The 26884-nt window shown below is 43.6% G+C and overlaps 1 protein-coding gene across 1 annotated transcript in view; it reads right to left on the reverse strand.

Annotated features, from left to right (window-relative positions):
- Positions 1-4208: 4208 nt before the first annotated feature.
- Positions 4209-26884, reverse strand: part of hsd11b2 (hydroxysteroid (11-beta) dehydrogenase 2) — a 29103-nt gene continuing 6427 nt past the window's right edge. Inside the window, exons 2-5 of the mRNA XM_061050099.1 lie at positions 18649-18861; positions 14384-14569; positions 12362-12499; positions 4209-8735 (exon numbers count right to left, since the gene is read on the reverse strand). Coding sequence (XP_060906082.1) covers positions 8332-8735; positions 12362-12499; positions 14384-14569; positions 18649-18861 — 941 coding nt within the window. The 3' untranslated portion in view covers positions 4209-8331. The remainder of the gene's footprint in view (positions 8736-12361; positions 12500-14383; positions 14570-18648; positions 18862-26884) is intronic.

Consider the following 26884-nt stretch of genomic DNA (forward strand, 5'->3'; position numbering starts at 1 on the left):
CTTCATTTCTGATTTTTCTATGTGTTAAATGTTGCACCTTCTTCCTTTATATTTGTGTGTCAAGGTTCATAAGTTTCAAACCAACAGTGTGATATTAATTTGACTGTGTCTACAGTCTCCATCTGCCGGATATTTCACCATCTCCTCGACTAACACCTCCCATATGAAGAAATCTTGGGTCTACTTGTTCTCTGACGAGGTGTGGAGAGGCTCAGGAGGCCTGCTGATGGAAATGAAACACACAAAGGGTCAAAGATCACCACCACGTGGTCTATCCCTCAGTAAAAGCCTCCTGTCTCCTGCATGTTTTCTTTTGTGTTCGGTTGATGATGGTCAGAAAAGCTCAACGCTGCCTGGAAATCAGAGAAAAAACAAGATGAACTTCTAAAGAACTCAACAGAGAGAGGAGATAAGTACAGATCTGTGAAGAATAAACACAGATCCCTTCCATCAATGAACCACCCGCTGCTGTTATTGTAGGCAGACACAAGTTTATTTTCAACTATAAAACAGGACATGTGTTGTGGTTTCTTCCCTGCCGTTTTGTTGTTTTCTTGCTGTCATTAGATACTTCTCTCTGCAGAGGGACGACAGAAAATGGAATTTGATAAATGAGATAATCTGATCTGCGAGTTTATTTCCCCAGTGGGTAAATATTTAAGCACACTCATTAAATTAGAAGTCTGAGACATTCAAGGAACTGCCTGCTGAGGACGGTTCTTGGAGGAATCGCTCGTAACACAAAGACCTGACTTCTCAGTTTAAGGAGTCCTGGAGGATCTTTATTCAAATATTTTAATATAGCTGAAGAAAGATTTCATAAACACGGTGTAGCTGCTGCCTCTCTAAATCATTCTGGAAGGATTTAAGTCTGAAGTAAAATAGTGTTTTTGTTCTTACTGTTCAACATTCCCCTTTAGTCCTTTAACCTCTTGATCCCTATATAGGCCCTTTTCTTAGGTTCATTCTCGAAAAATACATACCCAAACTTAATAGAGTATATCTCTGCAGCCACAAGGTCTGTAAGAATAAACTTGGTATCATAATAAAGATAACTCTTTACCTAGAAAGTGTAAGAATCTGTATATCTGTTACTGTGACAGAGTAAATACAGATGGAACATAGCATAAATGTAAGATTTTATGTCCGCTTAAATTTTTAAAAATTTTATGAGTAAATATTACCTGTTGAATGCTGCAGCAGCCTCTGTAGCTCTATTGGAATCTATAAATAAACATCCTGACATTACCAGTGCAAAGTTTGAGCTAAATAAAGTGAAGTAGAGCAGAATTACAGAGGTTTAAGTACAAGCATGTTCAGGAGGAATTTATATTTATATATATACTTATATTTCCACAGGAAATTTTGCAGTTCCGCTGTCAGATGTTAGCAATTTCAGTATCTCTGGTACAGAATAATACTTTTTCCTTCCTCTCTGGCCGGACATTGTTGATTTTTAAAGGAATGTTGCTCAAGGTTCGCGGTGTGTGCTATATTCGCTGTAGCTGCCGTGCGCTATGCATTCTGGAGTGTGATAATCTGCCTGTGAGCCTTAGCAACAGAACCGAGACGCAAAATGTTATCGCTGCATCCTATTGGTCAATTCAGAAGACCAGCCCCCCTATGGAAAGCTCCAGCACTGTAGAATGCTAGACTGCAAGGCCGTGTTCACACTTGACTTATTTTTTCCGAAAAAAGTGCTGCCTTCAGCGCCTTTTGAGCGCTTATGTGCGAGTGTTCTGTAACCTTAACAACGGGATCTAGTCTGCGGTGCAATCGCACCGGAGCCGACCGGGGCACAACGCGTCAATTTAGCACAGAAAAGAACAAGCGGGACGGGAAGTCAGACACCGTTACAACATTAAAACATCCGGTTTATTTTCAGAATAACACCCTCCACTTTGACGGTTCAGAAAAACGACCGTTTGTGTGTTTGTTTATGTGTTTAGAAGGTTTGTATTGAGTTTTATACCACGAACATCGTATTATCTCGTGCTGTCGCGAGTGAATCTGTTAAATTACCGCGGAAATTGCTTTGTCTTCATACTCCAGCTGTCCGGCTGTTCTCTCCGTGCTGCAGACTGAGAACGCAGCCGGTGGGTGTTGACGGATGAGGATGCACAGACCGGAGCGGACACGCAATGCACACATATCTGGTGGAAGTTTGCCGTTTTTGGGCACAGGTAACTAGGTAGGTTACTACTCGTCCTGATTGGTCAGCTGTCAGAAAGGCGCTTGATGTCACCCAGCGCTTTTCTGAAAAGTTGAAATAATTCAACTGAAAAAGGCGTCGGGCGCAGCGCTTTTTGAAAAGGCGTCCGCTTTTTAAAAAGGCGTCATCCTTTTTCCATTTTCCATAGGCTTGTATGTAAAAATGGCACTGGCAGTTGAAAAAAGAAGTCAACTCGTAAATTTACGACTTTAATCTCGAAAAAAACAAAAAAACAAATATAACGTGGCCCTAGTCCTCCGTCGTACTTATACATTCAAGACTAAATAAAAAATAAGCAATTTTGCCATTCTATATGTGTATGTGCTTTTTGAGTTATGTATAAACACACAGCTCAATCAGCAGCGTCGGTTCAGCTGTTGAAACAAACGGCGCTCTAACTCTCCCCTCTGCGTGACTCATTTGAACGTCTTTTCGTTCATTCATTCATTTGGGCTTCTTGTAAACCTCGGGCGCGTGACTCCATCTTCTTCACCATCTTCTACACTCTTATCTTCTTTTGGCGCGGTGGTAATGTTTGAATTAATCATAGACTGTAAATATTAATTAATGCACGAGTTCGTAAACTGCTTCTTGACCCAGCGCACTTGCCGTTGTTAATTTCTGGAGGAGCGGGGCACCAGAGCACGAGACGAGAGCACACAGACGAGAGCACACAGACGAGAGAGCGCCAGGATGCAGCCATACCCGACTCGTATAATGCGAATGCAACTGAGTAAATACATTGAACTATTGAACAACTATTGAACCACTAGATAGTAGATTCCAAGAGAGCGCATGTAGCTACATGTGCAGCAATTCCTCCCTTATGCCGTGACAAATCGAGGTAGCGAGGCTTGAATAGTCTCAAATTTACCAGGAGACATTGGACCAGGAAAACGTTTGATTGCAAAAACAACAACGGTAAGACAGAAATTTTGGTTGTAACCGGAAAAAGTGAATTTTGCTTTTTCTGTTTTTTTGCTGTTTACTCAGTGAGATTTGGTTTCTGAGTGAAAACAAGATACTGTTAGAATCTGTGGAGTCTCAGCTCTCATTCCAGTGGTCATTTGTGCATCTGGCATGTAATGTAAGATAGTTAGGTTGCTGTGTTTTAGACAATAACTGTGGTTAGACGAAAAATGCTTTTTGACATTTCTTCAGGCTGTTGCTTGGGGTTTGAGTTGTATTTTGTTTTGGTGGAATTGTTCTTACTTGCTAGTTAGCTGAGCTTTTAAGGATTACAATGGTGTGTCATATGGCCCTGAGCATGCATGTTTACATGCCATCTGATTTGAACTCTTCCGTGGAGGCAGAGCTGCCCCCTGAGAAGGGCTGAAAGAAGAAGCTGGCGCTCAGAAAAAAACCGCTAGGTGGACACGAGGCCTAACAAAATAGGACATTCACATTTTGCACGCACTGACACAGCAGCGGGAGCATTTTGGGATTAAGTGTCTTGTCCAAGGACACATCGGACATGTGGCTGCAGGAGCTGGGAATCGAACCCTTGACCTTCCGGTTTATAGATGACCCACCAATGGTGTAGTGCAGGGTATTTCGCAGGTATACAGAGTATACCTACCTATTTTCAGTCTCCATACCCACTTCTAAATCTCCTCTAATTCACACCATTAATTGATTGACTAAATATTCAATAGGATGTTGAAGGGATGACCCTCCCTACTCTGTCTCTAATTGGCTCGTATGCACTAACTTAATATACAAGAGGAGTCTTATGTCACTGTTAGTAACAGAGGCAGTTTATCATCCACTGGACGGGACACTTGGGGAAAAAGTAAGAGTATGCCCACTTCTTCAGCCACCACTACACCACTGCGACCCACTGAACAACCGCCTTATCTCAACTGTCCTCGCACCTTTGCAACATCCAAAGAACTTAATCATGTCGATCTCTTCTTGTCTCACTCTGGGGATGTTTAACGAATCTTAAAACCCAACGACCTCCACTCCTACAAAAGAAGAGCAAACGAGGCCAAAGTCTGAAAAAGTCAACTTTATTTTCTATCAAAGAATGAACCAAAAGAACATTTTACATCATATTTTTTTGTTGTTTTAAAAAAAAACGTCTTTAAATACAAAATTCACAGTTTAAGTGCTGATAAAAGAGAAATGAGTCATAAATAGTTTGATTCCAAAAAAACAAAAAGTGGGCTGAAAATAAAAATAAATGTTTGAGGGTCTGCTGAGAGACGGACGGTTTCCCACAGAGAACAACACACTCAAAGAACATAGAAGTGCAAATATATACTGTATATACAGCTCTGGAAAAAATTAAGAGACCACTGCAATTTTTTCTGAAATCAGCATCTCTACATGTATGAAAGCCATTCCATTCCAGTGTCTGTTGAATTCCAACACAAGCACACCTCATTCTACTTAATGAGGAACTGTTTAGGTGATCACCTGATTCCAAATCTTATTAAAAGAGGAAAAGTATAAAAACCACTGCTGTGGTCATCACTATCCTCTTGCAATAGGACCAGCTGGATGGCAAAAACAGTGCTAGTAGTACCTCAAAAGTAATTGGAGTAAAAAGATAATTATTGACCATTCCAAGAGTTGAAAATAAAAGTTTTGAGTGAGGAAAAGAAGGGTTCAATTATGGTTTTACTGGCAGAGGGTTACAGTGAGCATCAGCTTGCTTCCATCCTTAAAATTTCCAAGACAGTTGTTCATAAGAACAAGGTCAAGCAGCAGACATTGGGGACAACAAAGCTACAGACCGGCAGAGGGCGAAAACAGCTCTCCACTGAACGGAATGACCGTCAACTCATTTGAATGTCACTCAGAAACAGTAGGATGACATCAAGTGACCTACAAAAAAAATGCCAAATGGCAGCTGGGGTGAGGTGCATGGTGAGAACATTTAGAAACAGGCTCCTAGGGGCAAGGCTCAAGTCGTGTAAAGCTAGAATAAAGCCCTTCATCAATGAGAAGCAAAGAAGAGCCAGGCTGAGGTTTGGCAAAAGACGATAATGATTGGACCATAGAGGACTGGAGTAAGGTCATCTTCTCTGATGAGTCCAATTTTCAGCTTTGCCCAACACCTGGTCATGTAATGGTTAGACGGAGACTTGGAGAGGCCTACAAGCCACAGTGTATCGCACCCACTGTGAAATTTGGTGGAGGATCGGTGACGGTCTGGGATTGCTTCAGCAGGGCTGGAATCGGGCAGATTCGTCTTTGCGTAGGGCGCATGAATCAAGCCACGTACAAGGTTGTCCTGAAAGAAAAACTTGCTTCCTTCTGCTCTGACAATGTTCCCCAACTCTGAGGATTGTTTTTTCCAGCAGGACAATGTTCCATGCCACACAGCTAAGTCAATCAAGGTGTGGGTGAAGGACCACCAGATCATGACCCTGTCATGGCCAGCCCAATCTCCAGACCTGAACCCCATTGAAAACCTCTGGGATGTGATCAAGAGGAAGATGGATGGTCACAAGCCATCAAACAAAGCTGAGCTGCTTGAATTTTTGCGCCAGGAGGGGCATAAAGTCACCCAACAGCAATTTGAAAGACTGCTGCAGAGCATGCCAATGAAAGCTGTGATTGACAATCAGGGTTATTCCACCAAATATTGATTTCTGAACTCTTCCACAGTTAAAACATTAGTATTGTGTTGTGTATAAATGAATATGAACTTGTTTTCTTGGCATTATTTAAGGTCTGAAAACACTGCAGCTTTTGTTATTTTGACCATTTGGCATTTTCTGCAAATAAATGCTCTAAATAACAATATTTTTATTTGGAATTTGGGAGAAATGTTGTCAGTAGTTGATAGAATAAAACAAAACTGTTCATTTTACTCAAACACATACCTACAAATAGTAAAATCAGAGAAACAGATAATTTTGCAGTGGTCTCTTAATTTTTTCCAGAGCTGTTTATCAAAAACATTCCCTCTCTCACACTCCCATCCGCACCGCAATACAAGACCTGTTTCATTTGGAATAAGGACGGTGTTTTAAAATGTTCACATATTTAATGATGAAAAAACACAAAGATGATGTTATGTTCAAAGAGCCTCGATGTGGAGATACACTCAGTGTCTGAATGGATAAACTGGTCTGTGGTTTGAACTCATCAAATCAAAATTAAATTATTTGTGGAGAAAGAAAATTCATACACCTCCTGCTGGGAGAATAAGTGATGTTTCTGAGAAGAAAACGTTGTTTGTTCGACATTTTAATTAAAGCACACTTATTTAGTTTTATTTTCTGATAAATATGCGGAAGTATCTGATCTATCATGAAAATCAGTCCAAATCTGACCATGTTAAAATGCTGTTATAGAGCAATGAAATTAAGTTTTAAAATCTAGATCCATTAAAGTGTTTGTGCTTTTATTTTGAAGGCCACACGCCCGAACTGATATGCAAACTTGTGTCTGGGTCTGAAGATTCTGCAATAAAGTTACTTTTGTTTTGTGTGAATCACTAAAAGGAAACATCAGCTTGATTTTGTGTCTTTAGCCCTTTTCAGACTGCTTTTTTTGTTGCAAAAGTCCAATAACTGAACTCAGCCATGAAATACGGACCAGTGGGAACTCCACATACACACACAGTCAGACATGCACGCGCACACACACACACACACACACACACACACACACACACACACACACACACACACCGCTGCGCTCCCCTGAAACCGCCTCGCCTTTGAAACGCCTCTCTTACTAGTTCTGAAAATGGTACAGAGGGGGGATCGCTCCCCATTACACCCCTGTGACATTTAGATTGAAGGTGAGATGTCGTAAATATCGCAGCAGTCTGAAAAGGGCTTTAGTCTGGAGGATTCAGTGTCAGTGTTTCTGCTGCTTGAATGCAGAAGTATCGGTGAAAAGGTGCACAGACTCAGATTACAGGTGGAGATATATTCTTCCATTTCAACATGGATAACTTTCAAACAGAGAGTTATCAATATGTGGGCTGATGATCGGAGGTGTCACTACAGCAGCTTGTCTTATTGAGTGGGTATGTTTAAAGGCTCCTGATGTACCACACGAGTGGAGTCAGAGTTTTGTTGCTTTAGAGAAAAAAATCAACCATCCTCTTGTTGTTTATTACCTAAGAATTTAAAGGAGCAGCATGTAACTCTGACACCTAGTGTTTAAAACGGATACTGCAGTCCAAATTCTAAACATTGTAGAGAGCTGTCTCCCCCCGCCCCCTCCTCTCTAGAGTCGATACTCACACAGGTTGCCATGTGGTGGACACTGAAGCTTCAGTGTTTATCCAGCTCTGCATCGGTCTGTAAACCTTTCTGTGTTCTAACTTCTCTCCATTTTTCAAAAAGCATGTCCAATATTGATCCTAGTTTGAACACGTTTCTGCTCGTGGAGCTTATTAGAAACATGCAGAGGCTTTTTAGGTCAGGTACAATCACTTCTATCTGAACCACTTCTCTTGCCCGCTTCCATCGCTGCAACACCTGTTGGATTGACCTGATAACTGGTCTCATATCTGGCAAACCGAGGGGCATCCAAAACGGCCGTGTGGGGTCGCCTTAAAACCGCCTACCTTCTCTGGTCCAAACAAATCCAGAGCATTCAGGACCAGAATCTAAAGTTAGCAGGAGGACATACTGATGATAAAAAGACCCAGTTTGATTTATCTGCAGCCCCTGGAATTGGCCTGCATCCACATTTTTGGCAGTTTTTCATTCAATTTAAGTTCAACCTGTTTAAAACAAGCTGCTGTAGTGCTCGATTCAGACTTGTATGTCCCCCCCCCCTTTTCCATCTTGTGTGTTGCTGTGATGAAGGCACATGAAGTCAGAGCGACTCTCGGTGTGTGTGTACAGTACAGTTCATCTCGCTGCTCCAACTGCAGCTGCACAGCTACCGCTACCTCTACCAGAACACCTCCACCCCCCCCCCCCCCACCCCACCCAACGACCCTGCAGGTGTGTCCTTGCTCTCCATTCCTGACCTCTCCAGGGGCGTTTTGAGGCCAGGCCAGAAACAATCAGAAACCATTTTGGTGCATCACTATGATCCCTTCAACAGTTTGAAATACAAAAAAAAAAAAGGAAACAGCTCTATGAGTGCGATACAGAAGTGGTCCTCTATGGCTGCAGGAGGTTTCTACAGTCTCACAGTTATTTTAGCTTCTCCTCGTTGTTGTTGTTGTTGTTGTGGAGGCTGAGGTTCAGGTTGTAGCCCGACTGCTTCCTCAGAGCACGCGGCATCACCTTCTTCTTCACAAACAGGTTCTGGAGGAAGCGGTTGCTGATGCTGAAGGGGCAGTAGCTGTAGATGAAGTACATGAGGCCGATGCCGGGCCCCGCGTAGTAACTCGCCTGCGGCTGCGGCGACAGCAGCGCCTGGACGATGGTGTCGACGACGGGGCTGAGGTCGGGGTTGGACTGGCTGGCGTGGCTCTGGAACAGCTCCTTGGTCTCGGTCACGTAGTCCTCGCCGTACTCCTCCAGCAGCGCCGGAGACATTCCCTGCAGGAGCTGTTTGTGCTGCTGCTCCCAGTAGGCGTGGTTACTGGACTGACCTGCAGGGACAGCGGAGCTCAGTGTTACCATAGCAACACAAAGAGAAAATACAACATAACGCAGAAGTTAGGTTGGATCTATTTATCGTATTAGTTAGATAGTTAAGGCAAAACATTCAGTGAACAACCCTGATTAGGAAAGTTGAGAATTTAAGTCAAGAAGGGGACCGTGTTGAGGTGAAAAACATTCAAAGAAACATTCAAAGAAACTCAAAATCAGGAGGTTGCACCAAATGACGGGCAGAGATGAGTGTCGTTTTTAGGCTTTTGGAAAGCACAGCTGGTCATTTGGTTGGTCGGGATTTAAAAGCAGAAACTTTGTCGGCATATTGAACACTAACTGAACCAAACCTGAAGATTCTACAATTCTACAGTTCACTTAGCAGACGCTTTTATCCAAAGCGACGTACATCAGAGAGTAAGTACAACACAAGCAAGGATCTAGAAAAAAGGGAACAATGTCAGTAAGAGCAAACGATCAGCTTTGAGTCTGATTGGACACACAGGTGCTGACAGGAATTGCACAGAGGCAAAGCATAACATTGAGGGCAGTTCTTGAGAGCTCTAATCAGTATAGAAACCATCTTATAAGTCATCGTTATCAAACAAAAACCATCGTCATTACCATCATCATCATCAATAATATGGAGACCATCATCATTAAGTTAGTAGGTATTCATGAAAGAGCTGGGTCTTTAGCTTTTTCTTAAAGGTGCAGAGGGACTCTGCAGATCGAATGGAGTTTGGAAGTTCATTCAACAGAGTAGAAAGAGTCTAGTCAGCGTCTTAGGACCCTGTTGTGAAGGTTGGACTAGACGCCTCTCATTGGCAGAGCGTAGTGGGCGGGAGGGAGTGTAGACCTGGATGAGAGAGAATGATCCAGAATGACAGTTTCTGGTCCTTTACTCGGACCATGGTGCAGCCAACAGACCAAACCAAGCTGACTTAAGAGATCTCTTTGGACATTAAGGGTTTAAAGTTGTACTCTAGTGTCAGCCGAGCAAAACCTCGATAGTAGCTCATTAGATTTTGATACGGAGACTGAAAGAAATCAGTAACCAGTGCAGTGGGCCGGCAGTAGCTCAGTCTGTTGGGACTGTTGGGAAAAATGAATTTGATTTATTCCTGACTTGCTCCAAACATGATAGTAACATTTTTCATCATGTTTTGGCAAAATGTGAGCTTGTTATCGAAGGTGACGCAGGTTCTTGGCAGGTTGTGAATGTTTGGAATGAGAGGGCCAAGCGGTGGCTGGACTTGATCGCGTCCAGGTGGTTTCATGAGAACACAGTGAACCGTGATGAAGGTGCAGTTTAGGACTCTGACTCTAAACATGTGTTGAGCTTTAGTTTGGTGATCGTATTTCTTCGGCTCATTTAATCTGCAGCGAGTAGAGGAAGGAGGACGTCAGATGTACAGTCCAGATAAAGACACATGGCGGGGCCGTGAGATCCAACGTATCAGGCTCTCCCAGCCTTGGGGTCCAGAGCCCATATGGGGTTACATGGAATTCAAATGGAGTCCCCTCAAATGTTGAATTATTGTAGCAGTCTTTCTGAATTAAGCTACACGATGCTATGCAGTCTGCTACCTGGACCTTCCAGCTTTTACAATCGGCAGGTAGAGCAGAGCCCGAGCTTAGCAACACCTCGTTCTAAAAGTGCTTTCTAAATACATTTGATTGTTTGATAGCTCCGCCATGTTGTCCCAATATGGTGATTTCTGGAACCTCAAAATTCCAAAACGTGTGGCTTTTAAAAGTCACTTTACAAATCTATAGATGGCACCAAGGTGAGTGTGCCTAAACTTTTTAATCGTTTATGATTTTAAACTGTTTGTGAGACAGCAGTTTATTCTGCAGTTTAACTTAAAGACATGTATGCAAAGAGTTTTCCTCTAAGACCCCAGCAGCCTGACAAACCGCATGTTGTAACACAATGAGTTACAACTTAACGCTGCGCTGCGTGACTCAGCACAACCGATTGCAAACAGTGTTACGTGTAAAGGAGGAGAGTGGACGCAGCGAGCAGGATGTCAACACAAAGTCTGAAAGTTCATCGACTCGGTCGGCCGACGGCCAAAAGGAGCAGCTCCGAAACCCCCCCAAGAGTAACGGCAGGATTAAGAGTTTGAACACAAACCTGTTCCTTCAGGATTAAAGTGAGAACAGGAGGATAAAGTGTGCCGAGCTGCATCCAATGACTCACCAGATCATTATCTAAATACTACTTCGCCCACTGGCCTTCACAGCTGCTCTATATTTTCTACTGGTAAAGTCCCCTGAACACAACAACCACAGTGCACAGGGATTTTATTTTTTCAACCACAGAGAATTAGAGCGCAAAGAAAACAAGCAAGAAGAAACTCTTGGCCAACAGTCTGGCTCTCAAATCACATCCCTCCATTCTGCAGGAGTTTCAAAATGTGATGTCAGCTATTTATTCTTTGTACTGTCTTAGTGTGTGGAAAAACAGACACTCCGTCCCACATGTGGTCCTCATTAAAACAGTGTTGTCTTCATAGGGAGACCTGCCATCACGTTCAGCCTGCCATGGGGCCAAACCATCAGGACGAGGAGTTCGGTTCAGTCCTGATCGATCGGTTTCTCTGTTACTCCCTCCATCATCTCCTGTTACCTTTTATATCACATCTGGAAATGAAATCCAATGTGTGGACTCCTTCATATGTTTGTCTTTTGTTATAATAAAGTTTAAACTATTTCTGTTCCCACTTCCCCTCGCTCTCTGTTCACCTCCTCTCCCTCTCCCGCTGACAGGAAGCCCCTACGCTTTTAAGGGCATGCCCAACGGTTTAAACCCTATTTACTTTTTTTTTTACATATTTAGGGTCATAAATGCCTATTGGGGAGTCATGATCTACATCCATCCAGCAGCTGTGAAACAGACTGTAATGACTATAAAGAAACCCCTCTGCGGGCCAAATGTCCCGGTGTTTCTAAAGAATAGTGCCACCCAGCGAGATGTTCAAACATCCGGCTCTGAGCAGTACACCCTAATATGAGTCTCTAGTCTGTCTACAAACCCCCCCAATGATGAGAAAAGTCCATCCTCTCCATCTTTTGCCTGCTCCACTTTTCAGAAAATGTGTGCTCAAACGGGCCGTTTGGAGATTTTCCCTTCATGACATCACAAGGGGCAGTAACCCCTCCCCCAGGTGAGTGAGTCCACCGTACATGGTTCCTGTGCATTAACCACTAGGCTACCTCCTGTGCCCCTTTTGTCCCTCTTAGTCATTTAGACACAAGATATGTACAATTGTGGACCAGTTTACCCAAGCTAAACTCCTTACGCTGAGCCACAAACAAAAAGATTAATTATAGATTATTTTGGTCAAAGTTGTAACTCTTAATCAGTCTGAGCTGCCTGCTTCTTTTCACTGTGTTTCACATTTTTGTATGCATGAGTAATTTGAACCTTAAATCCCTTTTTCTATGTTTTCTGTCTGTTAATGTTTACTTTTTACCCGACGCAACAGGAAGCTCTTTTTTTCCCCCAGCATTTATACAAAATATATTTCAATGCAGAGCTTTAAAAAAAAGTGCATAAAAACAGGAGGACTGAACACACTTGGAGCTGCTGGGTGGAGGTGTGGAGGTGTGCTCTTACCGGTCTTGTATGCGGAGGGCAGGATGGTGGACACTTGGACCCCCCAGGGCTCGAGCTCGTGTCGCAGAGTGTTGGTGAGGAGGTTAAGAGCTGCTTTAGAGGCTCCGTAGGCGGCCAGGCAGGGGAACGGCTGGTCACCTGAAAAAACAAGAAGAACGATCAAAAATCCTGTTTTCCTGGAGTGCTTTTTACTGCTTCTTCGATGTTATTCTTTTGTGTTTTACATGTTTGATGATGCATTGCTTTCGTCCTGTCAGTTTTGTGTTTGTTGGTTCTCTGCCAACCGCTGCCTTTATGCATCTGCTTCATTCACAGTGTAAGCAGAATCATGCAGACGGTTCCCCGAGTCGCCGAGGATACCTCATCTCATCGTCAGACAGCCGATCTACAAAAGCAAACGTTTGCAGGGTTTTGATCCACGTGCAGCCGGGAAATGCTCAAAGAACGCTCGAGGAAGAGAAAAAAAGGAGGAAGAGGCGGAGGATAATCATGCGTGTAATTATAGGTCGCGGGTTCAGATCACAGGTTGTTTTAATCTGTGGTTTCCCCTCCGGCTCTGAGATAAAGGAGTCTTTGTGAGGAGGACATGTTGCTGTTGAACAGCACGGAGTTCCAGGAACACGCTCTCACCTGCACGGTCACATTACCAGAAACACACATCGCACACCGGGGATTTATTAAGTGACTAAACGGCAGCAAACGTTATCAGTCAATCACTCAGCATCACTTACTTTCTTAAGTGCTTTTTTGTGAGATTGTTAAACAACAGATCCATCTCCCCGCAGAAATAAATGCACATATATCTAAAATACTCTGCAAGGTGGAGATAAAGACGATAGATCTCCCATCACACCTTTTCTTTAAATAACTCTAGAAATAGACCTTAAAAATCCAAAATCAGTATCCCTTGTTTTCTCATCTTTTCACATATTAACTGCATCTTTGATGTGCTTTTTTTTTTTTTTTTTTTTTTTTAGCTTTTTAGCTTTTTAGCTCCAAAAATGTGAAACAATTTCATTTAGACCACAGGGGACTGTTTGACAAGGTGGAAAAGGGGGATAATATGTCCTCTTTAAAGAAGCAGGCGGGTCTTGTAGCTGCATCGTGTCGTGTTGCTATCGAATACAAATGCTGTTACAGACCTATCTAAATGGCCAGAAGGGTGCCTGGTGCACAGCCTAAACACGTTCTCAGGTGCAGGCGGTGGCAGGAACAAGGCTAGGCGAACTTGAGGAAGCTGCAGGCGAAACGTTGTTCACACACGTAAAAAAAATATAGTAAAGTTATTTTCAGTGTGCTACGGACTGTTACAGACCAAGTTAGCATCACTCAAAAGTGCACACGCATTGTTTCCTTTTGCTACTACTTGCTACTACAGCTTTTCTAACATCTTTTCAGATAAGTAAATCAGCACTCAGGATGAGGGGAAACGATAAAATCACTTTTCTTTTGATCTGTCTCTGCATGCAGGCGGCACTTACAGGATCTGCAATCTGTAGGATAGATCAGTCTTTATCTGAGGTGTAATAATAGAAATCCTTTCATCATAAGGTCATGTGACTGATTAGATATCCCCATTGGTTACATGACGGATCCTTTATGATTCCTTTATGACGCTGGATTATTCGATCACTGATACGTTTTTCAGCGGATGAACTCTGACCGCTTTTATGTTAAAAAAATACAATCGGGCCCGTGCACACAACAACATTTGCGAAATCTAAGAACCTGCAGGCGCATAAATGTGTCTGCGGAGGAGGTGAACGCCGGTGATTGATCTGGTTGTGCTAAGTTGGATAAACAGACGGAGGAGACCAGCAGCAGCTCTGTTTGTTTGGTTTGGCCGTTTGAAGGCAGCAGTCAGTTCATCTGCGGTTCACGTCTTCTGGAACATTCAATTACCATTTATTACAGCACCTCTGTGTGTGTGTGTGTGTGTGTGTGTGTGTGTGTGTGTGTGTGTGTGTGTCTGCGCGGGGGTGTGTGTGTGTGTGTGTGTGTGTGTGTGTGTTGGGCACACACCGGCAGGGCTGGAGATGGTGACGATGCGACCTCTGGCGTGTCTCAGCAGCGGCAGGAAGCTCTTGGTGACGCTCAGGGTGCCGAAGAAGTTGACCTCCATGCAGCCGCGGAAGTTGGACATCAGGGACAGCTCGGCGTCTCCGAAGTTTACACACACGCCGGCGTTGTTCACCAGACCCCACAGACCTGCCACACAAATACACACACACACACACACACACACACACACACAAAACGATGATTAGAGGTGTGTTTGCACTGCAGATAACAAAGCTGTTTGCAGTCGTAGAAGACGTGTTGAAGCGAGTCGGAACACACAATGTGCATTTTTTAATCTGGAATACTTCAGACGCTCTTCACAAACAAACAAACATTCATCTTTATTGAACCTTTTATGTAATAAGTAAGATGATTGGGTGTCTAAAAAGGTTGCAAAGCTGAATTAGAATATTGCAAAAAGATTAGTTCAGACTTTTTTATCTACTTCAGCGTATGAAATGACCCTGCCTTCGTTCGGGACAGGCCTTTCATCTCAAACACAACTCGTGCACGAGTCAAGAGCCACACCAGAAATAATATTTGACTGTGCCTAATATGAGGACACGGGTCAACAAATTACATCTTCAAATCACTAATTTGATCTTGCTTTTGTTGGACAGCCAAGCCAGTTGGAGAGACCCCTCTTAATAAAATCACTTGAAGGGCTGTGCAAACAAACCAGAATGTCTTTAGCTGTTTAAAGCTAATGATACAGTGCAGATGGAAAATGTTTTTGTTATACGTCCATCCATTATCTTAACCGCATTTCCCGTTCTGGGTCACGGGAGGCTGGAGCTGATCCCAGCTGTCATTGGGCGAGAGACGTGGTTACATCTGGACTGTTCACCAGTTCACAGGGCTGACATATAGAGACAGACAACCAGCCACACTCACATTCACACCTACGGGCAATTTAGAGTCAACAGTTAACCTAACGATCATGTCTTTGGACTGTGGGAGGAAGCCGGAGTGACCCGGGGATTTCATAATTTCACTGAGGTTTATGTTTCTTCAGTCTTAATCTAGATCATCATGCAGGAGACTGAGAGAGGTAGCCTAGTTCTTGTATCTCTAGCTCATCTTTTATTTTCTGGCACAACTTCACAAACTACCAAGGTGCATGGAGAGGGAAAGGCTTGAAGAGGTCAAAAAGCTCCAGCAACGCTCAACACTTTTAGTATGAAGATCAACTTTATTAACTTATAAGATCGACGTCTTTCAGCCGACCCTGATGAACGCCACATGCCGAGTCATGTCATGTCTGTCATGAGTGAAAACGTGTATAATAAATAAAACGTGTTCTGAACCCTTAAATGTTTGAGTGCCGTTTTTCGGGCAACACCTGTTTAACTGAAACGCCGGTTAGTTTGCCAATTTTCATCTCTGGAGCTCGGAACAAAATGTCAGGATGATTTATCTCTTCAGCGTGATTTGAAATGTACGTCTGTGTTTAAGTTTCTCCGCTTATTCATGAAAACAATGGCGCCCTTTAAGTCTGTTTTTGGACGGGGATTATTATAAAGCACGACACCGTGAACAAATCAAGTCGAATCAAGTTATGGAAAGTGATTTCTGAAAGCTGGAGGATGAAGTTCAAACTGTGAACATGTGATACAGATCATGTTTCTGTTTATGTAAGTGGTGCTCTCGCTCTCTCCCTCTGTGCCCTGCAGTCCCCTCTGTGCAGATAAGACTGTAATCACAGTCAACATGTTCGCCTGTACTACACCATGAGGTCAACCTCCCTCTCTCTCTCTCTCTCTCGCTCTCTCTCTGCGAGTGTAAACAAGCCTCGCTCGCCCTCATCCAAGCGCGGCTGACCCAGAATCCCACGCTTTGTTTAACGAGCGGCTGAGGCAGCTTTGTTTAGGCTGAACTGTTCCTGAGCCGATGAATGATAACCAGGAAAAGAACATCCAAGCTGGCAGACAGTCGAAAACACTGAGCGACCCGCCCAGGTGACTTCCTGTGTGCACCAGAGTGAACTCTGGTCATTCACAGCGAGGCAGCAGATCAACAGGTGACTGACAGACAGAGTGTAGTTCATTTAGAGAAAAGGATAATTCATACAAATGAGCTGCAGAAACAAAGAGGGAATGGCTGCCTGGTTTATTTCTTCTATAGGTCTTTAGGATGGTTAGGTTTTAAAGAGTCAGGATTTTAAAGGTTAAAGGAAGTCATATTGTCTTCAAGGAAATTAAAGTCTGAGTAAAACAATAAACTCTATACATAAAATCATAAACAATAAAAAACTATCCTTCAATAAACGCATTTTGTTATGGGTAAGGATCTAAATGAGAGGAGCACACCGAGCCAAGAAGCATGCAACCTCCAGTGTTTTAAAAGAAGCCCAAGCAGAAGTGCAAAATCCTGCAGTTCCTCAAGTGTCCACTAGAGGCTGAGCTGCAGAAGCACAGGAAGTCACATACACACCCATTCTAAAAAGCCTGTTTTTACAGCAGAGATTAACATGTTTACAGCCTGGTTCAAAAAAACAAACAGGTCTGATTAGCTCATGTCTCGATCGGCATTCACTGTACGGGGGGGGGTGAATGTTTTGATGACTCATCAGTTTTGATTTGATGAAGGATAAGAGTTATTCACAATAAGGCGTGTAGCTGACCTGATTGACAGGCGGGCGCGGTGTAACGGTTTGTCAGGAGGTTTAAAACCCGCCTCAGCTCCAGCTTTCAGCCTGTCGTCAGGTTGACTGAAAGTTAGGCTCCGTGTATTTCATGATATTTTAAACTTGTCATTATTTTTTGATACTGAAGGGGCGGCAGCAGCTCAGTCTGTCAGGAGTTTCCGGTTCAAATCCCGATGAGGACTAAGCATGAAAATGGTCCGATAGCTGGAGAGGTGCCAGTTCACTTCCTGAGCACTGCGGGTTAATAAAGTATATCTTTCCTAAACCAACAACAGGATCGACAGGCTTGTTGTCCTTCGATCGGACAATGAGTGCTAAAAATATTAAAATCTAAAGTTTAAAAAGTGATTCTAAAATATCTTCACCTCAATCTCTGAGCTGGACTAAAGTATCTACAGAACTGAACTTTTCTGTATCTACGTGTATTAATGAGGAACTTCTTGATAAATGAAATGAAATGGGGGTTTTTTAAAGAGGAAAATTGAGAATATTATTTTTCTCTCCATATAAATCTGTGCATTCAAAACGTTTGGCTTGTGGTAGTTTGACTGTTGCAGAGAAAAAAAAACGGCAAACCTGCCGTCATTTCAGTTTCCTCTGATCATAGCCTGCACAAGACACACACACACGCACACACACACACGCGCACACACACACACACACACACGCACACACACACACACATACGTATACACACACAAATAAATAAACACATCCAAGTACAGTTCCAGATTAAGTGCATGGGAGTGAGTTTAGTGACCTTTCCCTCTTGTTCTTTTATTACATCCACCGCCCACTCAATCTCACACACACACACACACACACACACACACACACACTGTCCTTAGATGACTCTGAGGTAAAGCCAGCTGCCTGGGCTGTCTAACTACAAAGCCGGTGGGAGCTGCAGGTCTGAGCCAATCAGAGACCACGGAGACTCTGTGTGTACTCTGATGTGTGTGTGTGTGTGCGTGTGTGTGTGTGTGTGTGTGTGTGTGTGTGTGTGTGTGTGTGTGTGTGTGTGTGTGTGTGTGCGTGTGTGCGTGTGTGCGTGTGTGTGTGTGTGTGTGTGTGCGTGTGTGTGTGTGTGTGAAACGTGAGACTACCAACATCACCAACATGATTTGCTGATCAGGCTACGGCCCTTCAACCAATGACGCAGCAGTGGAGTTACAGACTCGATGGAACATTGTAATGTTGAGAAAAAATATTGTTTAACTTAAAATGACCTCGATGGCAATGCTAATTCTGTTAGCCGGTTAATATCTATTTCCATTATGTGCTAGCATCAAGCTAATATCTGTGATTAATTGCGCCTCCACCTGGAAAATAATGCACCAGCCGCCATGTGTTGGGAGAATTCTAATGTTCAAACCAGTTGAATCTGTCCTCATGTCTGTGGTCTCCCAGGTTTTTTATTTTAGCGATTTTTTTAAAAATCGGTTAAGATTTGAAAATTGTTTATTGTGAAGCCAACATAAGGTATCACTCAAACACTCCTCATACTGCCCAGATACATCTCAGGGAAAACATACATGCTCATGAGACACATCAAACAAAAACATTTGTTTGTCTCTACCTTTGAGGCCCAGTTTGGCTTTGGTGTCGAGCAGCGCCTGTTGGACCTGCTGCGGCTGGGTGATGTCCACCTGGAGGAGGGTGAGGTGTGGGGAGCAGGTCCTCTGCAGCTCTCTGGCTCCGTCTCCTGACAGGTCCAGCACCGTCGCAAACACCTCGAAGCCCAGAGCGTCCAGACACTTTGCAGTCGCGTTCCCAAAACCAGAATCACAACCTGCAGGGGACACGGGGAGACTTTTTAATCTTCAATATTCTACAACAAGAAAACTCAGTAGCGTACCAATCATCACTCGATTTAAGAAGACTAAACTCCCTGATGTTGATGTGACCTCCTGCAGAAACTGTGAGGCTCACACTGTTTGTGGAGGCAGCATCGACTCTTCTTACGGGAAGAAATGAGGGGATTTTGAAGTTTAAAAAAAAATCATTAGATGTAGCTCCAGAATAAATAAAACACAGACGTGTATCCAACACACAGTGTTCCTGGTTAACACACAGGCACTTAGCACAACTACTGTGAAAGAGCAAACAGGATGGGAGCCAACAACAAAAAGTGATGTTTTTTCTCTCCTGTGAGGAGGGATTCACAGAAACAGCAAACTACTGTAAAAGACAGAAATAACCGACGAGTGTTAAGAGACTTTATGGGCAGGCGTTATAACTAAAAAGTCTTTATTTTCACATCTCTCTCCTGGTCAGGTGCGTAGGAGACCAATCAAAAACATAAAGGTCACATATCCTCCTCCTCTTCAACCAGTTTAAATAAGTCTCAGACCTCCCCAAAACATGTCTGTGAAGTTTCTTGTTCTAAATCCACTCTGATCCTGTATTTGATCATGTCTATAAACCCCTCTATTTCAGCCCTGCTCAGAACAGGCTGTTTCTGTGTCTGTACCTTTAAATGTAAATGAGCTGTGTCTGACCACGCCCCCTCTCTGGAAGGGCTTGGGTGTGCTCGGTGCTTTCTCGCTCCATGTCCTATTGTTTACGGTGAGAAGGCAGACTCAGAGGGCAGAACAAACACCTAGCTGTGGGAGTGTCACCCACCTGGGGGAGGGGTTACTGCCCTTTGTGATGTCATGAAAAAATGTCTGTTTTCAGAGGAACTACATGAGACTGTGCTGTTTTCAAAACTTTGTGTTTTCAGGCACTCAAAACGCTCTTGCCGTGTTAATGAACAGGTGTAGCGTTTTCAGCTGAAATCATTGTTGTGTAAACATGGACATAGTCTATAACCGCAGCAGGATATTGTGTAATATTGAAGTGTTTGTTTATCTGTTTTTACAGCGTCGCAGCAGAAGGATATCGTCTGGGTTTACTCAGTTACTAGAGTAGATTATTGTCTGCTTGAACAGTGTCATGGCTTGCTTTTAGAGTGTCACAGCAGCAGGGTATAGACTGAATTTATGGTGTGATAACAGCTTAATATGCTGCAGCGGTCCTGATCTGGTGCACACAAACAAACAGAAGAAAAGGATCCATAAACTCTCTCTAAGGATTAGATCCCATCGGAGCGAGTAACGAGTGGCTTCCTGCAGTGCTGGCAGTGAAGGAGAAATAAGATCTAAACAATGTGTTTAAATTAAATCTGATGCTGAAACCATGATGATCAACTTCCACCTGCACCGCGTCCAACAGAGCAGACATGGCGGTGGCATCATCATGAACTTCCCGCTGCAGACCTGACGATCGTCGGATAACAGACGTGCTCGACAGCTGCAAGTTTGGACAGAGAGCTTCAACGAGCCGATGCTTCTCAGCACAAAGTGGAAAACCATAACTATGTGTGTTGTGATCCAAAATGTGAATTACTCTGCCAGTTCATGCCCGCAGAGGAATAAAGAAACACAGTTCAAAAGGTTTAGTCACCGAAAAGCGATCTGAGACATTGAAGTCGGCGTTCTTGAGTTAACTTTTTAATTAATGACTCACAAAGAACATTTTTATGGATCTCTTTTTTTTCAATTTTTATTTATTAATTTTCTGAAAAAGGACACATTGTGCACATCAATCAACATGCCAGCACGTCATGTCAACACAACATGCCGGAATTAGCACAATATCTAAATCTGGACTGAACAAATTCTTCCTTCACAACAGAGCCCTAAGACTCTTTACTCCTCTGTCGCCCCCCGGTGGTGGAACAAACTTCCAAACTCCATTCGATCTGCAGAGTCCCTCTGCACCTTTAAGAAAAAGCTAAAGACCCAGCTCTTTATGAACACCGACGACCTTAGTGATATTATTGATGACGATTTAAGGACGTTTTTGATGCTGATTAGAACTCTCAAGAACAGCTGTTGTGCTTTGCCTCTGGTCACTTCCTGTCAACACCTCTAGTCACTTCCTGTCCACACCTGTGTGTCTGATCGGACTTAAAGCTGTTTGTTTTCTCTTGCTGACGTTGTCTCCTCCTCTCTAGATCCTTGCTTGTGTTGTACTTACTCTCTGATGTACGTCACTTTGGATAAAAGCGTCTGATAAATGAATTGTAGAACAAGTCACGCACCCATAACGGCATTTCACATTATAGAAATATTAAAATAATGGAAAAGACGTTTTCTAACTAGTAGCACAAAGTCCTTTCCAAAGACCAACATGAAAACAAACAGAAATAGATATCTGAGAAAGCCGCGGGTGGGGATGATGAGGAAGGTAGAAAAAACATGTTAAAGAATCTAAACGGCGATATTCAAACTGGGATCTAAAAAGTTCTAACTATTAGGAGGACTTCAGCAGGCGGCTGCAGGAATAGAGATGTATTTCGGAAAACAAATGAGACTAGGTTTCAGGGGAAAAGGTGTTTAAAAACAAAGGTAAGGGCAGGCAACATTTCAAGAGCAGCTTTATTGGATTGAATTCATCAGAAATTGATGAAAATGTAGTTGAAGTTTCTTATTAGTCAGTGCAGACGGTTACATGCCGGGTTAGGGTCTCAGTTTGACGCCCTCTGGTTCCTGGTTCTTCCTTTTTACATTCATGATGTTGGCACAGTTCACAATAAAACTTGAATCATTCTCAGAGAAGTGAAGTCTGACTTCTGCTGGATAATTAAAGAGAAGAAGTCCTCGTCTCTACACGTGCACATTTGTTTCCCAAAATGAAGTTCCTCCCTCCCCCCCCCAACGGGATCTGTCACGTACCCCTCAGCTCCCCAGTTTCCCAGAAGTCCCAGCACCTACAACCTGATCTGCTGCAGAACTCGCTGCTCTGTTTGTTCTTTTGTGCAGCGGGTGTCTGAAAGAGCTCTGCTGGCGAGGCGTTGGCACGCTGCTTGACTCCGTGTCCTTGGAGGAGTTCCAGAGTCACGTCCCCGAGGAGAGGAATAGAGTGAATGCTGGCTCCGGAGATAAATACCAGCACTCTACTCCACGTAACCGAAACACAGAGTACACCTGATTCACACACACACACACACACACACACACACACACACACACGCGCACACACACAGAAATATTTGACTTTCCCTGCCAACTTGTCTGACACACCCATGAGCTATGGGTGGTAGTTGCGACAGTTTGACAGATGATAATAATAGTAGTGTGTGTGTGTGTGTGTGTGTGTGTGTGTGTGTGTGTGTGTGTGTGTGTGTGTGTGCGCGCGTGTGTGTGTGTGTGTGTGTGTGCACGTGTGTTAAGAATTTAATCGATGTAATCATAAAACAAACAAGACTATTTTTACTCCCCACTCTCCTCTTAAAGGGCCCATCCAGTCTATTTTAACTTTGGGAACTATAATGTTATATTTCGGGCTATAAAAGACGTTAAGTGTTGCTGAATTGTTCCAGTAGATTTCTTCAGCTCGTAGCCATGAAACAGGCGGTAATTGCTGCAGTGTAACGTGCACCTAAAGCAGGGGTGGGCAACTGGCGGCCCACATCAACCCTCAACGTGGCCCTCAATTTTTACACATCAATGAATTGGAAACATGAAGAAAACATGACAAAATCTGCCATGAAATCATGAACCCAGAAATATGTCCATAATAATATTTGATCACTGGTATATGTTGAGTTAAATTTGAGACATAATTGATTGTAATCGTTTTTTTTATCCTACAATTTGACCCTCTGGCAGTGAGAATTAAGTGAATGTGGCCCTTGCTGTGACCAAAGTTGCTCATCCCTGACCTAAAGCCTTGCCAACACTCAAAGATTAAAAAAAAATCTTTACAGATGTTGAAAATGTGAGAGGCCCCCACACATGACGACAAATATAACTAGCAGTGTTGCCTGATGGAAAATACAGCTGCGGCTTTAAAATTACTGTATTTTACTTTAAAATATCGTACATTTTTTTTTTAAAACGAGACGGTTCCTTCATACCACACTACATAGCAAAACGATGCCCTACACACCACATTAATTTAAATACACAAACAAAGAACAAACTTTAAAGTGTAAACTGTTTGCAACCTGCTCCGACTCCAGCGGCTGTGTAGCCGAGCTAGTAGCATCTTAAGTTGTTGTGATGATCTGATTGGCAGTTAGAGCCCTGGCAGCAGAGAGGCGGGCGTGCTGGTTAGGTGCTAAATGTTACGTAATCAGTCATGCTGATGTGATTGGCTGCTCTCAAATCACGTACAATGTTTAGTTGAAATTGCCTAATTATTGTACATTTTGCCTTTTCTGCAATTATTGATCGTACATCGTTCAGAGGGCAAAATGATGGTACAAATACGACAGTTATCATACATCCGGCAGCACTGATAACTTGATCCTGTAGTGTGTGGAGAGCAGAGGTGAACCAAACAGCACACCACATACTTAACGCGTTTTCACATTAAGACCACAACACACCAAACAAACGACTGATGATGTAAGACCAGCATTAGGCACGATTGTTTCATAGCCCAAGTATGAGTTTGTTAAATTTTGTAACCTTAAATTTTGTAACCTTATAGTCATCTAGACACTAAATTCTGCAGCTAATTTTGGTTTGAATAAAAGAGCTAATTTGGTGGTGAACTGTATGTGACCTCTGTTCTCAGGTTTCTGTTAAGACCGCACACTGTCCTACATTCTTCATCCCCTGCACTGCCGACCTCTCACAGCACGGCGCCATATTTGCTCATAGGGCCGCACATAGGGTGTGGGACGGGGAGATCGTCAAAGAGGGCCGACAGAAGAAGAGTCAGGCCGCTGTCGGGACGGCCGCGTTGTTCCTCTCTTAAAACCCGAGCTCACAGGAGCATCAAAACAAAACAGAAGATTTATCTCCGTGAAGCAGACGGCTCGGGGTTGCAGCTGAACCCGTGTTATCTCTGCTCAGAGGGAGGAGCGGCGTTATGTAAAGGGGGGCCGGGGCTCCGAGGGGCCCCCCTCACATGAAGAACTAAACGTGATTCTGGGCAGAGACGGACGAGCACGGAGCAACATCGGAGGTCAAACACACATCTGTCTCTGGGAGGAGGCCTCCACATCTGCACACAGCGGCTCCACCCTCACACACAGATTACAGGCAGGTTATAGGCAGGAGGGATCGTTACTAGCTCAATCAGGACAGAGAAACCAATTTATAATACCGATTTAATTCAAGAAGGCTGATAAATTAATACATTATAACAGAAAATGCCCAAATGTTGATGTGATATGTCATAAAACTAAGTTATTGATTACACATTTTTGTATGAGTTCTCATTTTTTCCGTCTTTACCTGAAAGAAATTTGGTTTCACGGTTAATAAAAAAACCCATCTGGCCCTCAGATTCCTTATCCTCAGAGATTTAAAGCACATGTGGGAAATGGTGAACAGTTGTCTGATGAAAAGTTTAAAGTAGAGTCAGGAGAATCTCTCTTTGTTCTGCATGGTATTTTCAGTCGTAACTCATTGGTCCGTTTAGATCTGTCCGCTCGGACTGTCTTATTATCCAGCAGAGCGATGCACCTGGAAGTCATCACAGAATGGTGATGGCTGAGAATGAGAACGTCATCACGGACATAAAAACACACAGAGGAATGTTACCATGACATTGACTGATGAAGGGTCACCGAGAGGTCACACGGAGCCGCTCTCCTTTTAAATCACACTGTACCACCTTTAAGTGTTTCACCTCACAGGGCTTTGTTTTTTTACTTAAAGGTCACAGGGTTATGCAGGGGACACTTCACCATGATTCTCTAACACTAATATGTGTCCCTGGTCCGTCTACAAACCCCCAAATGATGAGAAAAGTCCATCCTCTCCGTCTTTCGCCTGCTGGTGTTGTGGTGATTTCAGACGCTGTCTACCAGTTCATGCAGGCACAATCAGAAGTTGGAGAATCAGCTCGGGGCTCAGCCATAGACTGTAAATATTAATGTTTGAAGCCTGAGTGACGTCACCCGTCTGTTCCTGCAGGGGGCTCCGGAGGCTCATCAGCAGCAGCCGCCATGCTGGAAATGCTGTCTCAGCCTAACTTTCAGTCAACCCTAACGAGAGGCTGAGAGCTGGAGCTGAGGCGGGTTTTAAGCCTCCTGACAAACTGTTACATCACGCCCACCTGTCAATCATGTCAGTTACGCGCCTAAATATGGATAATATGGTATTGTTTTAAAAAAATCACCCCCCGTCCAGTGTGTGCCGGCAATGACAACAACTTTTTGGCTGTGGTGTGAATGTATCATCCGGTGTTCCTGGAGCCAGCCTCTAGTGGACACTCAATGAACTGCAGGATTTTACACTTCCGCATTGGCTTCATTTTTCAAGACCGGAGGTTTCCGCTTGGGCTCAGCTCTCACTGTGCAAGAGTGCATGACCAGCATGTCAGAAAATCATCCTATGATGGTTGAAGCAGCAGCTCAATCAGGAACGTTTCTGAAATTTGGCCCCACTTCACAATCAGTCTACAATTCAAGAAACAGGTCAGTTTTAATCAACCATCATCCCTGTCTGATGAACGGCTAGGGCCCCAAACGTCACATGTGGTGATAGACTTGGAGCGGCTTCTGGTGTGTGGACTCGGTCTTCCTTATAGAGCACAAATCTTTAGCCTCAAAGAGCGGCTCATAAAGTCTCAAAGTCTTCAAATGTTTGACCTCATCATGCTCCACATCACAGCACTGAGAAGGTTCTTTACGGGATACTTATCAAAGGTCACAGAGTCATTGAGGAAGTGACTCGGTTCTGATGGTTCTTTTTGGGGTTGTAGGGTCATAAATAGACTTCCAGGGACTTTGGAAAGGTTTCATCGGTTGTAACAGTCCTCAAGAAGATCTCAGGGGTTCTTGGACGACATGAAGCAGAACTCACTGATGCAACATTTCTGTCTGTGAGGTGCCTCGTTCTGAAATCAGAACACAGATTGCGACCACATGCTCGTGTTCACATGGCGGGCCTGAATGTTGAGCAATGTCTCCTAAAACGTTCCTGCATGGTGTTTGTTCTCTCCATGTGAAAAACAGCAAGGAGGTCATCGTTGCTTCATCGGTCTGAAAAATCTGTGGTAACAAGCCGTCGTCCAACTGTGAGCAGAGGTCTTGTGACAGGACGAGGAACAAAGAGTCAAGCCTTTAAATAACCGACGACGATCACCTCCTGTAAACACGTTCTGTTATGTAACTCGCTCTGACTGAGGAGAGGCCTGGTGGTTCTTATCACAGACGAGCGTCTCACTCTCTCTCTCTTCTTCTGACATTTTTTTCCATTCAGAGAAGTTATCGCCGCTGATCGACTTGCTTTGTATTAAGATGAACTTTTGATGAACTTGATGGATTAAGTTAAAGAAACAGAAGTGGAGGAGGAGGAGAGGAAAGAGGCCGACGGTTAGGAAGGAAAGTGGAGAAAAGAAGGTGCAAGGCATGAAGCACAAGAGGAGATTGAAGGCTAAATGAGAAGGTGGAAGTGAAGATCAAAGAAGTGTAAAGACGGGAGATAAAAAGGAAAACGTTCGACGTGAAAAGAATAAAGGGAAAACCGAGGGAAAAAAATACATTTTGAATCAAATGAGATGAAAAAAGAAAACAGGCCAGTAAAGATTCAAAAGAAGGACAATTCCACAAAGACAGATTCCCCGAAATTACAGATGAGAATTGAAGAGTAACTTTTGGAGAGAGGAGCAGTTTGTATTTCTGTTCTTGTTTCTGTTGGATCGGTTTGACTGCAGCTGTGTAACTGGAACCTTTGGACCCGGAGTCAAGAGTCTCCTGAGAACACCAGCCACAGATCATCTCGGGAGGGGGAAAACGACCGACAGATTCCTGATGTGAAGAGCAGCCGTGGAAAGAAATGAGCTCTCTATCTTAAACCAGGCCTCCC

The sequence above is a fragment of the Labrus mixtus genome, chromosome 1 (assembly GCF_963584025.1).
Source record: "Labrus mixtus chromosome 1, fLabMix1.1, whole genome shotgun sequence".
NCBI lineage: Eukaryota > Metazoa > Chordata > Actinopteri > Labriformes > Labridae > Labrus > Labrus mixtus.